Raw genomic sequence first — 16230 nt, forward strand, 5'->3', positions numbered from 1 at the left:
GCAGTCATCCCTGCCTCAGGGACCCACTCTTCAGAGCCACCCCTTCCGCCCCTGTAGAAACTACAACCCAACTGCGGTCGGCAGAGAGGGCTGGGTGTTGCCTTCTCGGTGGTGTTGCTCAGCAGCAGCGGGACCGGCATCTGCAGGGGTCATCCCATCTACCTCCCTGCAAGTTGGCTGCATGCCCTCTGCACCAGCTGGTGCCCAGGTCTATCTGAGCAGGTGCTGAATCCAACCCCACCTCCCTGGGCAGCTCCTGAGATACCCCAGCAAAGTGCACTTGGGCCCCGAGTCTCCCCTGGGTTGACTTCAGGTCCCCCTCCTCTTTCCGAAGACCCTTTCCTATATAGCTGCCGGTTCTTCTGTCCCTCCTTACCCTCCAGCCTGCCATCCCTGAACCCAGCCCAGTGCCCTTCATCTTCGCGCCCCGCTCCGGCTGCCCAAGCCTGTCGTCGTCTCTGGCTAGTCTGCGATGAGTACCCAGGGCAGAGAGCAGGCTCAGACCTGGCCAAAAGAGTTAATTGCCTTTCCTTGCTTGCGTGCAGCAGGGTCTTCTGCAAAGTGCTGCCGATGGCAGCTAGGAGGATTGTCAGCCAGCAGCAGGAGGGAGCAGGCCGGCGGAGGGAGGGGGAATGCTTGCAGGGTTGTCGCTGTGTTGTAGTGCCCGGGGGTAAGTTGGTCTCAGCTTACATAAAATCCTAAATAATGAGGCTTGGGAGGGACCTCAGGAGGTGACATCTAATCCATCCCCCTGCTCCAAGCAGGACCAGCCCCAGCTACATCATCCCGGCCAAGGTACTGAAAACCTCCAAGGATGGAGACTGCACCACCTCTCAGTAGCAAGTCAGTAGTGGAGTCATGAAGAAAACCAGGTGTCCTGGGGTCCCAGCCCAGTTGGTCTCTGGTAACACAGGGCTATTTCTAACAAGATGCCAAGGTTTCTCTCACTCACTCCCTTGTCTTACCAGCTGCCAGTGAGGTTTCTATTAAACACTGGATCTGGGCGCTGAGCTCCTAGGTACGACCTGCACCCCCTCTTCCTCAGGGGCGGCTGTCCCGTTGACCCTGTGCATGCCTGTAGCCTCATCCAGAGGCATCTTCTTCTGCGAGGGAGCACTACAGCTGCAGCACCCTTGCCCATCTTGCAAGGACAGGGCTAGGATCCAGAATGACCTGGATTAAGTGGAGAAACAGTCCCAGATCAACCAGATCAGTTTCAACAGAGGCATGTTTTATGAAGGGTTTGCGTGATGGATGTGTCTGGGGTGGTTTGGACAGCGCTGATCCTACCTCAGGCAGGCGTTGGACTAAATGTAACTTCTGCAGGTCCCTTCCAGCACCACTTCTTTTGAGCTGTATGACATATTTTATGACACAAGCAAAGTGCCACCCTTGGGAAGAAATAACGGCATGCACAAATAGCCTGGGGATTGACTGGCTGGGCTGCAGTGCCGCAGAGAAGGACCTGGGAGCGATAGTCGACCATAAGCTGAATATGAGCCAACCTCCCTTGTTGCAAACGAAGCCAAAAACCAGGCATTATATGAGCAGGAGGTTCATATAATGCAAATCAAGGCAGTGATTCTTCCTCTCTGGTCAGCACTGGGGAGGCCTCACTTGGAGTCCTGTGTCCAGGGTTGGCCACTTTAAGAAGGATGGGGACAGTTTGGAGGGGGTCCAGTGCAGAGTGACAAAATCATGAAGTGTCTTGGAGGAAAGGATGAAAGAGCTGGGTTTATTTAGCTTGGAGAAGACAAGAGTGAAGGGGGATTTGATCACAGTCTTCAAATCCCTAAAGGGTAATGACAGAGGATGGAGACGGGCTATTCTCCGTGGCTGTAGGGGACAGGACTAGGAGCAACAGCCTCAAGCTGCAGCAGAGCAAATTGAGTTTGGAGAGTAGGAGGAACTTTCTGACTCCTGTGAAGCACTGGAATAGGCACTGGGAGAAGTGGTGCCTGTGATAAGAAAACTGAATCCCTGGAGGTTTTCAAGAGCAGGCTGGACAGACCCTTGGCTGGGATGGTTTAGTCAGGGCTGATCCTCTGTTGAGCAGGAGGCTGGGCTAAATGTGACCTCATGAGGTCCTTTCCAGCCCAACTTTCCTGTGATCCAGGTTTGCTTTTCTTGGAGAGAAGGGAGCGATTGAGGTGGGGATGGAGGAAACAACTTACCTGCTTGGGTGTCTAAGGGATATTCCAGTCGCTTAGACCCAGGCCCTCAAAGGCAGCCAGGCTCCTGACTCACCTTGAAGCCACGGGGCTGGGCTGTGCTCCCAGCTGCCCCCGTTACAGCACACTACCCCAGGGCAGAGTGGCACTTGTGGTGCATGGGTACCCAAAGCTCCTGGGGCAGTGCCCCAGGTGCTGAGAGGTTGGGCACAAGGTTCCCTTTCCTGGGTTTCCCTTTTCATTCCTCTCCACAGAGGGGTCACAGTGGACAAGAAGATGGACAGGAGCCAGCAGCATGCCCTTGTTGCCCAGAAAGCGACCGGCATCCTGGGCTGCATTGGTAGGAGTGATGCTAGCAGATGGAGGGCAGTGATTTTTCCCCTCTATTCAGCACTGGGGAGGCCACATCTGGAGTCCTGTATCTAGTTTTGTGCCCCCTGTGGCCGGCCAGTAGGGGGCGCTCCTGCACTGAGCCACCTACCTCACTGTGCCCCACCACCTTCCAGGCTCTGAGTGCCTCCCTGGGGGCGCCTCACCTTCGGCCAGCCCCCTTCCTGGAGCACACCCGCAAGCCTGGGGTAGTGCTGCCACCACCCAGGGTCTGGACTGTTCTTGGCCCTGTGACCCTGAGAAACAGGCCTAGTAGTCCTAGAGGGTATTCGACCCACTGCAAGAACTTGGGGTGCTTCCCTTAATCTGAAGCACAAATAGTGGTCTCCCTTAGTCAGCCGAAACAAGGAGACCCCCAGACATAATCTAGACGCTCTCCCAATAAGTCTCCCATGCTAGGTACAAAGGAGAACTTTATTGGTTACAAGGAATAGTTTTGGAATAGGGAACGGGTAGAGCAATATCAGAGAAATCCCTTAGAGCAAACAGGGTGGCTGGGTAGCCTTTGATCATGCATCTGAGTTACTGCAAGCCATACATCTAGTTAGATCTCAGGTAGCTTACTCACGAGTGTGATCCAGAGGCTGACAGAGCTTCCCTCTGGAGGCAGGCAGTTCGTAGTGTGTCCATGTATTTCAAGAGAGAGAGATTGAGAGCTGAGTTGCTCTCTGTGTCTTCATCCTAACCCTAACCACCCCCCCCCACACACACACACACACCCGAGGCAATCATTAACTTATATAGACCTTATGACCTCGCTCTGCGGTCCCATAGACTAGCTGAAGTTGGCTACAAGCCAATCAATTGGCAGTGCATTACCAATTGCCAGGTAGATTGGTAGGGGCTCCAGTCACCCCCACAGTCATGACATTGCTTAGAAAGTTTAAGCCCCCACCCAGGTGTATGAGGCCAGTCACATAGGCAAAGCGGCCTCTCGCTTACTTCAATGAGCTGCTTAGCCACTAAAGGGATAGACAGGTGAGGAAGGACAGAGAGGAAAAACAACAAAAACTAATGAAGGCGACCTGGATGAGGCTGGGATGGAAGTCCTCCACACCCCCCACGACAGAAAGTATGTGGACAAGTTGGAGAGAGTCCAGCGGAGAGCAAGGAAAATGGTTGTGGGGCTGGCGGACAGGACCGGTGAGGAGAGGCTGAGGGAAACGGGCTGATTGAGTCTGCAGGAGAGAAGACCGAGGGGGATTTGATAGCAGCCTTCACCTCCCTGCCGGGGGCTGCAAAGAGGAGGGAGCTGGGCTGGTCTCAGTGGGGGCAGACGGCAGGACAAGGAGCAATGGGCTCCAGCTGCAGCAAGGGAAGTTGAGGTTGGATAATAAGGAAATGTTTCTCACAAGGAGGGTGGTGAAGCACTGGAAGAGGTTACCCAGAGAAGCAGGGGAGTCTCCATCCCTGGAGGTTTTTAAGACCTGGCTTAACAAACCCTTGCCTGGGATGATGTGGTTGGGGCTGGTCCTGCTTGGAGCGGGGGTTGGACTAGAAGTGACCTCCTGAGCTCCCCTCCAGCCCTCAACGTCTGTGATTCTGTGCATGCCCAGAGTCTCCCAGAGCAGCCGCGCGGCCTCCCAACCAGCTCCCAGCCAGGGGTTGCACCCATTCATCGCCAGCTCCATGCCGCCCCTGACTGACCCAACCCTCTTGTCCTTGTGTTTGCTTCCGCAGATGGCCAACCCTGTCCCGTCAGCCTGCTGCGTGGTGCTTGCCGCCGTGGTGGTGGTGTACGCTCAGAGGCACAGCCAACAGGGTGAGTCTGCCGCACCCGCCCCCTCAGCCCGCCTTGGCCCAGGATGGGGGCTCTGCGAGTGGTTTATCTATTGCTATCCCTCCCGTATGCACCCTGCTGTTTTCCATCATCCTCTCCCTTACCGAGCCCTCACTATAGGAGCCAGCAGCGATGGAGAGCAGAAACCCCAGGGTAACATCCCTTCCTTCTCTCCCCTCCTCTGGCCTGTGCCTTGGGGCACCACTGGGGCCAGGGGCCAGAAGCCTTCCCCCCTGCAGCGGCGTGGGTGGGTGAGAAGTGCTTGGGATTGTGCCCTCTTGCATATGACTCCTCTTATAGTCCCTGCGCACCGGGAGGGAGTCCATCTCCCCCCTCAGCAAATGCCCGTCCTGCTTCTGCAACTGGCGGTCTGTGCAAGGGGCGGGAGAGGGTATCTCTGTGGGCATCCACCGAACCGTGCTGGGTTGTGCCATGGGGCAGTGCGGGGTGCTCAGGCAGGCCGGGCATGAGGGTGCGTCTCTGCTGCTCGGACATCTCCAGCCCGTGCAGCTGGGAGCCGTGTCCCCTCGGACCGGTGGCCCCCCAGCACAGAAAGGAGCTGCAGGTGACAGGGAAAGGCACTGGACTGCTGCAAGCTCCCATGCTGCTGAGGCCACCTCCAATGTGAGGCTGTTTAAGAGAGTAGCAAAAGGGACCCCCTACAAGCCTTGGGGGGGCTACCAGGAACTGTGGGGCGCATCGGGATGTTTGCAAGGGGAGAGGGGTCTGGAAAGCTGCCCCTGGGTTGTACATCCGGCCTCCCCCATCCAGGAGTCCCTGATGAGCCAGTGCTGGCCTCAACCTCCTGGGCTCTGCATGGGTGCCCGGACCCCCAGTCTCTTCTGTACAGAGCCCTCCACACACCCCTGCCCTGGCAGACCCTGCCCAGTGCCCCCCCACAGCAAGGGAAGACAGCAACGGGGTTGGAAAAGTTATTCTGCACTTGGCAGCAATGACCTCCCTTTTTATAGCTCGATTAGTGGATGCAAGGCTTTAATAACTTATGAAGCCGAAGGACGTGGATGATGAACTCTGCAGCAGGGAGGCTGCTCAGGCCTCTCTGGGGGGGCTCCCGTAGCCTGGCCAGCCTCTCGCTGCCCCGGGACCTCGTGCAGCTGCCGAGGGTCCCGCAAGGTAGCACTGGGTTAATAATGATAGCATTGGATGGGAAGGGGTGATGCTCGGGAAGGCTTTTCACTTGCTAATGGCCAGCTGTAGGGCAGCTCCAGGTGTGCACGCTCCTCAGGTTCTCTCCCTTTGGTCCCAAAGGAGCCAGATCCCTCCGGGGTGTGAACATGCATTGAAATGGGTGGTGGAATATCATCCTACTCGCTTGGCCGGACAGCTTGCTCCCAAACTGTTCTTGCTGTAGCTTTAACATGAATTAAAACATCATGCCCCTTTTTAAATCCACGGTGCATCCACACCTTGAAGACATGGCCCAGTTTTGGTCCCCGCACCTCCAAAAGGATCTTGAAGAAATGGAGACGGTGCAGAGAAGGGTAGCAAGGATGCTGAGTGCTATGGAGGGGTCAGGAGTGGGGCACGTTTCCCTGGGTTTGTATAAGCGGTGCATTGTGTCAGCGCCACCCTGGGTCCCCCTGACCCGGGTGACGGAAAGCAGTAGTAGGTTGTTGTCCACACAGACATGCACTTCCTCCCTGCTGAGCAATGCTGAGAGTCAGGAGCGTGGCGTCCTTTCCTGTCCCTGCAGTGGGGGTTGCAGACCCATCGGCTCCCAATCCCCCCAGGTCTGGTCCCTTTTACTTCTGACTCCTCTTCTCGGGCTCTCAGCCTCCCTTCGTTGCTTATCGCAGTCTTCCTGCACCGCCGGTATCAGCTCCCCCTTATTCCCCATCAAGTCTTGGTTCCCATCCCTCCAAACACACACAGGAGTCATCGCCTCCATCCAGGCTCTTTCCTCACTTTCCTGCTTCCCGTGCCCCTGACGCCCAGCTCTTCTCCTCCTGGTGTAAGTCAAGCTGCTTCTTCCTCCACTGCATCCTTTGGGGTTGCTGAGAGCAGAAATGAGACAGGCTCTCTGTTCACGGGCTCTGGAGCAGCAATTGCAAGGAGTTTTGCTAGGTCCCTGTAAAAAGGAGCATGCCCAGGACAGATGCAATCACTGAAAAATTTATACTCCAACCTCTACTGAGCATGCAACCGCTGAGGTTTTGCAAAACCTTAGAACTTGGCCAGATTTGGGCAGCTTCCCCTGGACACCCCCAACAAACCACTCCCCTGGTACCCAAGCCATCCATGGCCCTGTCCGAGGTAAGTCTATCTTCCAGGCACTTGAGTTTCTTAACACAGCACCCAACTTTGACATGGGCAAAACAACGTATCCCCCCAAAATACCCGGACCATTTCTGCTGACACGTTCCACATCCGTTCAGGTGGAGACAGACACCTGGCAGGGGACGTTTCAGCCCGCGCGGTTGAAGTCAGGCAGCAGTTTATAAGCGAGGGAAAACAGGTTCTTATAATGGCAACCTTAATTAGACGAGGTGCTATCAGCTCCTGTCTGCGAACGTTGACATTGAAAGCAGATAAATAGGGACCTGATTGCTCTCACGTACCTTCTGCTGTGAGTCACCCCACTGATATCAGGGGGCTATTCAAATGGGAATGAGCTAATCCACATGAGCGAGAGCAGCTGGATCCGGACCTCGGTCAATAAATATAAAGGCGTGCATTGAAATGGTCTTTGGTGCTCCGTTGAATGGGTGTCCTTGAAGGCCGAGGCGCGTGTGTTAATCCAGGAGGTGTGTAGGGCTGAGAGAAGCAGGAAGCCTCCTGATGAGGCTGCATATTTTAGACCTAAATAGATTTTAAGCGATGTCTATTTTTAACTGGGGTGAAGCCAAGACATCCATTATTGATGTGGGCAGCCATTTCTGAGGTCAGAGGCTATGGAGGAGGTTGAGACTAAGTGGTTCTGGCCTTATCTGGAGCCCTCAGGTATCCCCGGACCCTTTTCAGTCCTTACTTCTGTCCGGAGTTTGAATCGGGCTGAATTGATCTCACTGCACACTCATCGGCTTCTGGGGATGGGCTAGTTTTGTTAAGAGAGGTTTGTGTCTTATGCGGACGGACTGTTTTGCATGGTCTTCTAGCAGCTGCTGGGAAGATAACAGCCTACTGCTGCGGTCAGCGAGCCGCGCTGCTCCCTTAGGTCAAGCCGTCAGTGTTGTGAAGCTCCCTGCTTCAAGCCCGTGTTGGAGGCTGAGGGCATGGCGTCGTATAGCATCGTGCCACCGGTCTCAGTGACTTCCTGTGACCCAGCTGGCACACGCATGTAGGCTGGCCATGCTGTTTGCGTTGTACGGCATGTGCCGTGCGAGATGGGGACAACTGGGACAGCCACCCCCGTGGCAAATCCCAGAGCAATTCTTCCATGGCAAAGTACTCAGCAAGCCCCTGACGGGGCAGGATGTGTCGGGTACCTGGATTCGTACTGGGAATCTCTGGGTTTATCTGGTGACTCATGTGTGGACATTTTCACACGGTGCTAAAACTGCCTGGCACCCTTAAGAGGATCCCAGTGTGCTGCAGCACCCTGGGTACGATGATCCCCTGGACTAGCTGCGTGCTGGAGACAGGGATTTCAGTAGGGCTGCTGCGGTCGTGTCCTGCCTTGTTTCCCCGTGCTGCAGAGGGTAAGATAGTGGTTTGTACTGGTGCAAAGCAGCTTTAGGTCCGGTGTAGGTCCTCGTTGTAGGAGCAGTGGAGCATCCTCTTCCCCGGAGGGTACCGAGCAGAGGCTGGTCAGCGCAGGTCTAGGATGGAGTAGGAGCAACCCAGTGCAGGGGACAGGAGCAGGTGACACTCACCCCCCTCTCCCCCGCCATCCCTCTCCTGCTGCAAGGGGGCTGGCAGCGTGGCTCGGCCCATCAGCCTGGGGGGGCTCCGTTTCTCCGTTAGCTCTGTAGGACTTGAGCTTTATCATTACCTGCCCCCGTGCGCACAGCCACGTCTCTCCCTCGAGCCCAGGGCTGACGCTGGCGCGGGCCGCAGCAGGGAGGCACAGCCGGCGTCACAAGGGCTCGTGGACGGCTAATCCAGTCGAGTTGCTTATCCCATTGCTCCGTGCCGCTAATCCAATCGCTCGGCTAATCCGTTCCCCCCGCGCCGCGAGTCCACCCGCCGCTGGCTGCTGCTCCGGTCCGCGGCTGCCGGCTCTGGGCTCTGGGAGGGGGGTTAAGGCAGGTGCATGAACTTGGTTGGATTCATGCACTGAATACAAGCCCTGGGAGCCCACACCCCACTGGGGCAGCACCGGGGCCTTGTGGGTGGCATAAGACCTGGGCCCGGTGCCTCAGACGAGCGCTGCGTCCAGCCTAGCAGAGCAATGCAGAGCCTGGTCCAGGGGCTGGAAGACCAAGTTGCAGAGCGTGCTCCAGGGGCCAAGCCGCAGCGTGCTTGGGCTGGAAGGAGCTTCGAGGGGAAAGTCAGCTGTGCCCACACTACCCCTACCCAGCGTTTATCCAGCCTCCTCTTGGAAACCTCCAGGGACAGGGAAGGGGTCGGTCCAGTCTGAACGTATCCAGGCTCCCCTTGGGCCAGGGCAGGCTGTGGTACAGATGCCGCCCTGCCAGCTTTGCGGCCGCCGGGGGTGGACCATGCAGTCACGACACTGGGAAGAGCCCAGGGTGGGTGGAGGGCTGCTGGGGCAGGAGGGCCGAGATGCGGGCATGGGGAGGGTGGGGGACCGTGGGGCAAGTTCCTCCAGGCTGTGCCTCAGGTTGCAAAAGCACCAGATTTGGGAGCCTGGCCGGAGGAAGGGGATGCTGCTTGGTCGGTCTTCCCCTGGGAACAAAGGGGACGGGCTTTAACCAGCTGGAAGGGAGCTCCCTGCACCCCACCAACCGGCGTCACAAAATGGGTTTATTTCTGCCTTGTTTGTCCCAGCTTTCACCCGCCGGGGAAGGGGGGTCACTCGGCCGAGCAGTGGTGGTACGCATTGGTGGCTCTTGCACACTTGACTGCACAAGGTCCCATCTAGTCCTGCCCCTGGCTCCAGGCAGACTCAGCCCTGACTAAATCAGGGATCTGGGCAACCTGCTCTTGAACATGTCTGCAGATGCAGATACCACGACTTCTCTGGGTAGCCTGGTCCAGTGCTTGACCACCCCCGAAGGCAGACCTTTCTCCTAATCTTCAATCAAACTTCCCTCGCTGCATCTTGAGTCGCTCCTAGTCCTGTCCCCTGCGGCCACAGAGAAAAGCCCATCTCCATCCTCTCTGTCATCGCCTTTCAGGACTTTGAAGACTGGGATCAAATCCCCCCTCGATCCTCTCTTCTCCTGACTAAACACCCCAGCTCTTTCAGCCTTTCCTCATCAGTTTTGCTTCTCGAGGCCCCACTCATTTGTGTTGCTCGGCACTGGACTTTTTCCAAACCTCCTTCTTGAAGGGCAGGGCCCAGCACTGGACACAGGACTCCCGGGGAGGCCTCTCCGGGGCTGGATAGAGAGGGAGAATTACTGCCCTCGGTTTGCAAGTGACCTCCTGCTCATACAGCCCTGGAGGCTCTTGGGTTTTTTGCAAGAAGCTGGGCACACTGTTGGCTCATATTTGGTCTGCTGTCACCCCCAGGCCCTTCTCTACAGTGCTGCAGCCCAGCCAGTCACGCCCCAGGCTGTGTTTGTGCATGCCATTTGTCCATGCCAAGTGCAAGACGTGGTACTCATCCTTGTTGAACTTCATCTGATTGATCTTGGCCCATTGCTCCAGTCTCTCCAGGTCAATCTGGATCCTAGCCTTGCCCTCCAGAGTGTCTGCAACTCCACCCAGCTTGGAGTCATCCCCAGATTTGCTGAGCATGCACTCAGTCCCATCTTCCAAATCTTTAATGAAGATATTGAACAATACTGGGCTCAGGACGGACCCTGGGGAGCTCCACTTGATACCTCCTCCCAGCTAGACATCATTCCAGCCCCTCCAGCTTTGTTTCCATGCCAGGCCATGAGCTGTCCTGCTTCGAGACGTGAGCTGGCCTCTCACTACCAGGGCCAAGCAGAAATTGTTCCCTGTGGCGAGGTGATCCAGAAGGACCCACCGCAGGGTCTCCTGCCCTTTCTTCTGGAGGGCTTGATACTGGCCACTACCTGAGGCATGATATTGGATCGGCTGTACCGTGGGTCTGATAGTGCCCAGGCTACCTTAGACCCGTCTCACCAGAGACATAGCTCATGACCTCGGTAGTCAGAGCTTCTGAGGCTTCCTACATCCATCTTCATCATCTCTGGACTGAGCGTGTCTGACTCCTTTTCCTTTCAGACCTGGCTGGGGCACGGGGCAGAGATGCTAGAAGAAAGTCCTATGGGGCAGGTGCTACACAGCCCAAGCGGTGCCTATCCTGGAGGTGAGAACAAAGCCAGCCGGACACCTACCCCATCTCCTTTGCAGGTCTTTGGAGGGAAAGGTGGCTAATGAATTGTGATCAGGGGGTCTGGGCATTGCCATCTCTTCTGGACGCTTGCCCCACTTGGGAAAGGTGCCTTTGCGCGATGCCAGAGGATGCAGGGGACGGTGCAATTTCTACTACCACAGAAGCATCCACTGAGATGGAAGACAAGCCCCTTCTCGGAAAAGCTCACCATCTAAATGGGCAAGACAGACAAAGGGCAGGATGGAGAATGGATCCACGGAGATGTCAAGTGACTTGCCAGAGGCCAGACAGCAGCTCACTGGCAGAGCCAGGACTAACCCTGAGTCCTGGCCTGGTGTCATAGCTGTTCAGCAGGGATTCTGTCTTTGGCTTTCCTCCTGAGGGCTGTATCTCCCCCTGCACTGGGGGTCGCACCCCGGCCAACCCCTGCTCCAGCCTTGCTTGGACCATGTCAGCCAAGTGATGCTGGCTATGAGTGGGGTCCCTGCCTAGGAACCTCATGGGAAAAAGAAAAGCCGAGTCCACGGCAGGGCCTCTGCATCCTTTATGGGCCAATCCTGAACTGCAGCAACACCAGGACCCCAGTCCCAGCATTGGTAGCAACTGTCCCTACCCCCAAAAAGTCCTGACCCCAAGCAGCTCTGGAGCGGTGATATTTGCTGCGGCCAGTCTGGGTTCAGACAGGGGGGTGACAGGCGGCAACGGAAAGCCCAGAGACAGAGCACATGTAATGCCCAATTCAATTTAGAAAGAAAAAAGCAGATCTATGGATGCCGGTGACCTTGGCCGGCTCCCTCTCCCCGTCATTCAACCCTTCCCTCGTTGCACACGCGTCTCTCCGCCCCAGATTGAGATTTCTCGGTTCGAAAGGAGTAATTCTGCCTTATTGATTCCCCCACCTTGTGGAATTAACTCACGTTTAAACAATAATTATGTTTTCACCCCGGAGAGGAGACAAAGAGATAAACGTCTCTAGAAGCGAACGAGCTTCTGGTGCCACATGCCGGGGTTAATTTATCGACGCGTGCAGCAGCCGCTATCTCTTTGCTTACTAACCAGCAATAAGCAATTAGCTCCCGTCATTCCTCAACCGGGGGAAGAGAGGTTTTATTTTATCCCTCTACCTCCAGTCCCGGCGCTAATCTTTTGCAATCAGTTCTGCTGCCGAGTCTCACGGGAGCGCTGCTTTTCATGCACCGTGTTCGTGATGCCGACCGCATCCCAGCCGAGACCGAGTCCTGGCCCGGCAGGGCACTGGGCAAACTGACTTCCCAAGGAGCAGCCAGCGATGGTCCACGTTCCTCCCCAACCAGATGCTCCCAGATGTGTTTCTAGCATTGCTCATTAGCCAACTGGGCTCCAAGGGGGTCTGCCCACTCCGGTTTCAATCACCCAGGCTGAGTCCTGGGGGCTGCAGCGAAACCGGGCCGAACTAATCACTGTGGTCAGCTTATTTGCTGGGGCTGGCCTTTATTTTCCACCCCAGAAGCTACAGTGAGTCTTATAAGTCCTCCATCAATTGAGAAGCATTTGCATGGGGCATCTGCGGGTGCGGCAGCTGCATGATCCACACCGCCTGGGTCTTGCCCTCAGACTGAATGAGTCGAGGAGTCGTGATATGCAGGTGCTTTTCCAGGGAGGGATCTGCCCTGGGGAAAAAGCAGGACATTGGAGGTCACAGAGGCAAAGAGAAGTGGGGCTGGAAGAGATCTCCACATCTAGTCCGGCCCTTGCCTGAGGCAGGATCAGCCCTGTGCAGGGCTCCTCTCTCAGCCTTCATTTCCCCAAGCTCTTTCTGGTGGCACTAACACGTCCTTATCTCTGCTGGAAACATCCCTCTGATACAACCCGACCCACCCAATCCTTCCCTTCCCCAGTTGTTCCCGGTTGCTGGAAGGGAATTCTGCACTTCTTCCCTTTTTGTTGCGCATCTCCATGGCCATGGCCTTGCATCCGTGCTATCACATTGCATCCCCTTTCCTGTCCCCCAGTCCTCCAGGCCACCCAGTTCTTCCTGCGTGATTTCTCAGTCCTCTGTACTGGCAATTTTGTGTCATCACCAGATTTCATCATTGTGCTTGCACCTTTTTGTGCTTAAATCCTCCATGAAAATATGCAACAGGATTAGTCCCAAAACTCATCTGTAAGGAGCTCCCCTGCTAACCTCCCTCTAGCCTGACGTGTCCCCTTTTCATGCAGCTTGCTGTCACAAAATCACAGACAAGGAGGGTGGAAGGGAGCTCAGGAGGTCACGTCTAGTCCACCCCCTGCTCCAAGCAGGACCAGCCCCAACTCCATCATCCCAGCCAAAGCTTTGTTGAGCCAGGTCTTAAAAACCTCCAAAGATGGAGAGTCCACCACCTCCCTGGGGAGCCTGCTCCAGTGCTTCACCACCCTCCTAGAGAGAAGGTTTTTCTGAATATCCAACCTCAGCTTCCCTTGCTGCAGCTTGAGCCCATTGCTCCTTGTCCTGTCGTCTGCCCCCGCTGAGACCAGCCCAGCTCCATCCTCTTTGCAGCCCCCCTGCAGGGGGGTGAAGGCTGCTGTTCAATCCCCCTCGGTCTTCTCTTCTGCAGACTCAATCAGCCCATTTCCTCTGCCTCTCCTCACAAGTCGCATGCCCCCGCCATCTCTTGTTCTGTATCCATGCCGTGCCCCCATCTTCTCCAGCTTCACTAATCATTTCCCACTTGGCACTAAACCAAATGCTTTGCTGAAGGCCAGAGAGATGAGATCTACTGCACTTCTTTGTCTGGAGAATCAGTGATCTTATCAACGACTGCTATCACATCGGTCTGACATGCCGAGCCTTGGTAAACCCCTGTTGCACTGGATCTGCTGTCCCATTTCTCTCTGTGCCTCTCGTTATTCCTTCCCTCAAAACCCGCCCCGCTCCCTGCCGCACCCTCCTGAGGCCAGGCTAATGGACCTGTCACTGCCCCGAGCCCTGTTCCCCCTGCTTACACATAGATAATTCATTTGTCGTTCTGCATTCATGAGCTGCCACTCGTGATGTAATAGATTTATCACAGATGCTTGCTCTCCAGCTGCCGAGTCTCCTTGCCGCAGCATTCTGGGATGGAGATTTTGCGGCTCCCCCCAACTTGCATGGGGTCATTTCCTTTCCCGGCCCCTTATTCCTATTCACAGTCTTGTCTATGGTCAAAGCCATCCTCCTCAAAAGAGAGGTGAAGTATTCACAGAATCACAGACAAGGAGGGTGGAAGGGAGCTCAGGGGTCACATCCAGTCCAGCCCCCGCTCCAAGCAGGACCAGCCCCAACTGCATCATCCCAGCCAGGGCTTTGTCTACCTGGGGCTTCAAAACCTCCAAGGATGGAGATTGCACCGCCTCTCTGGGTAACCCATTCCAGTGCTTCACCATCCTTCTCATGAGAAAGATTTCCCTAATATCTAACCTCAACTTTCCTTGCTGCAATTTGAGCCCATTGCTCCTTGTCCTGCCATCTGCCCCCACTGAGACCAGCCCAGCTCCATCCTCTTTGCAGCCCCCCCGCGGGGAGGTGACGGCTGCTGTTCAATCCCCCTCGGTCTTCTCTTCTGCAGACTCAATCAGCCCATTTTCCCCAGCCTCTCCTCACCGGTCCTGTCCCCCAGCCCCACAACCATTTTCGTTGCCCTCCGCTGGACTCTCTCCAACGTGCCCACATCCTGTCTGTAGTGCGGGCCCACAGCTGGACACAGGACTCCAGATGTGGCCTCCCCAGTGCTGAATGGAGGGGAAAGGCGATCAGGACTCATAGCAGAGATGACGTCTTTTATTAGACCAACAAGATTTTTGAAAAACAAGTGTCTTTAATCGCAAACTTTCGGGCACAAACACGCTTCATCGGGCATTGGAGAAAAGACTGTAAAGGTTCTTCTGGATAGAAATGAAAGTTCATATTTCATATTATTTCACTGAGGAGTCAGTGGATGGAAAACTCCTCCAGGCAGTCAGTTCAACACCTCTACCAATGCACCCAGGATCACAGAAGTCGGGTCGGGGGGGACCTTGTAGATCTGCAAGTCCGACCCCCCGCCTGGGCAGGAGAAAAACTGGGCTCAAATGACTCCAGCTAGGTAGGCATCAAGCCTCTTCTTAAAGCCCCCCAGGGCAGCAGCCAGCACCACTTCCCTTGGAAGTTGGTTTCAGCTCCTAGCCGCCCTGACCGTGAAGTCGTTCTTGCGGACGTCTAATCTAAACCTCCTCTCCAACAACTTGTGGCCGTTATTCCTTGTTATGCTGGGGGGTGCTCGGGGAAACAAGGTCTCTCCCGAACCCTTCTGGTCCCCACTAGTGAGTTTATAGATGGTCACTAGTTCCCCCCTCAGCCTTCGCTTGTGAAGGCTGATCAGGTTTAGGTCCCGTCGCCTCTCCTCATAGGGCCTGCCCTGCTGCCCCTGACCATGCGAGTGGCCTCCTCTGGACCCTCTCCGTGTTGTCCACATCCCTCCTGAAGTGCAGCGCCCAGAACTGGACGCAGTCCTCCAGCTGCGGCCTGACCGGTGCCGCATCGAGGGGGAGGATCGCCTCCCTGGCCCTGCTCGAGATGCATCTGTGGATGCAGGACAAGGTGCGGTTAGCCCTGCCAACCGTGACCTCGCGTTGTCGGCCCATGTTCATCTCGGAGTCAGTAATGACTCCCAGATCCCTTTCTGCCTCCATGCTCTGAAGAAGGGAGTTTCCCATCTTACAAGTGTGCTGCTGGTTACTACTGCTCATGTGCAGCACCCTGCACTTGTCAGTATTGAAACACATCCTGTTTTCACTAGCCCACCCCTGTAACCTACCCAGGTCTTGCTGCAGTCTTTCCCTCCCTACTAGCATGCTCACCTCACCCCAAATGTTGGTATCATCAGTGAATTTAAACAGGTTGCTTTTCACCCCATCGTCCAAATTGCTGAAAAAGAGGAACAGCGCGGGCCCAAAGATGCCAGTAGCCTCCTTGGCACCAAGGACGCACTGCCGACTCCTGTCCATCTTCTTGCCCCCTGTCCCCCCAGGTCCTTTTCTGCAGAGCTGCTGCCCAGCCTGTCCCCCCCCGCCTGCCCCGGTGCAGGGGATCGCTCCCTCCTCAGTGCAGGGCTTCGCACTGGTCCTTGTTGAAGCTGGTGAGATTTCTTTTGGCCCGATCCTCCAATGTGTCGAGGTCTCTCTGTATCCTAGCGCTGCTCTCCAGCATATCTACTGCTCCCCCCAGCCTGGTGTCATCTACAGACTTGCCAAGGGTGACCTGCAACCCATCTTCCGGGTCCTTGATGAAGATATTGAACAAAGCCGGCCCCAGGACCGAGCCCTCTAATGAGGCATTCCTCTAGGGTTGGGGCCGTGGCAGGATTATCTTTAATCTCCCCTTCTTCCTCCCTGCATACAGGCCCCATATCTCCTTTCCCTGGTCTGTCTCATATTTATTTGCAATGAAAAGCTCTTCATCTCTTTGTTTTAATTGCCTCTGCGAGATGGAGGTCAGCGTGACTTCTGGCAGTGCTTGC

General features: G+C 55.8%; 1 protein-coding gene across 1 annotated transcript in view; it reads left to right on the forward strand.

The window, feature by feature from the left end:
• CNTFR (ciliary neurotrophic factor receptor) overlaps positions 1-16230 on the forward strand; it is a 260349-nt gene that overhangs the window by 113268 nt on the left and 130851 nt on the right. The window contains exon 3 of the mRNA XM_019531876.1: positions 4242-4323. Within this exon, the coding sequence (XP_019387421.1) occupies positions 4242-4323 (82 nt within the window). The remainder of the gene's footprint in view (positions 1-4241; positions 4324-16230) is intronic.

This window comes from Crocodylus porosus, unplaced genomic scaffold, assembly GCF_001723895.1.
Source record: "Crocodylus porosus isolate Cpor-Errol unplaced genomic scaffold, CroPor_comp1, whole genome shotgun sequence".
NCBI classification, from domain to species: domain Eukaryota; kingdom Metazoa; phylum Chordata; order Crocodylia; family Crocodylidae; genus Crocodylus; species Crocodylus porosus.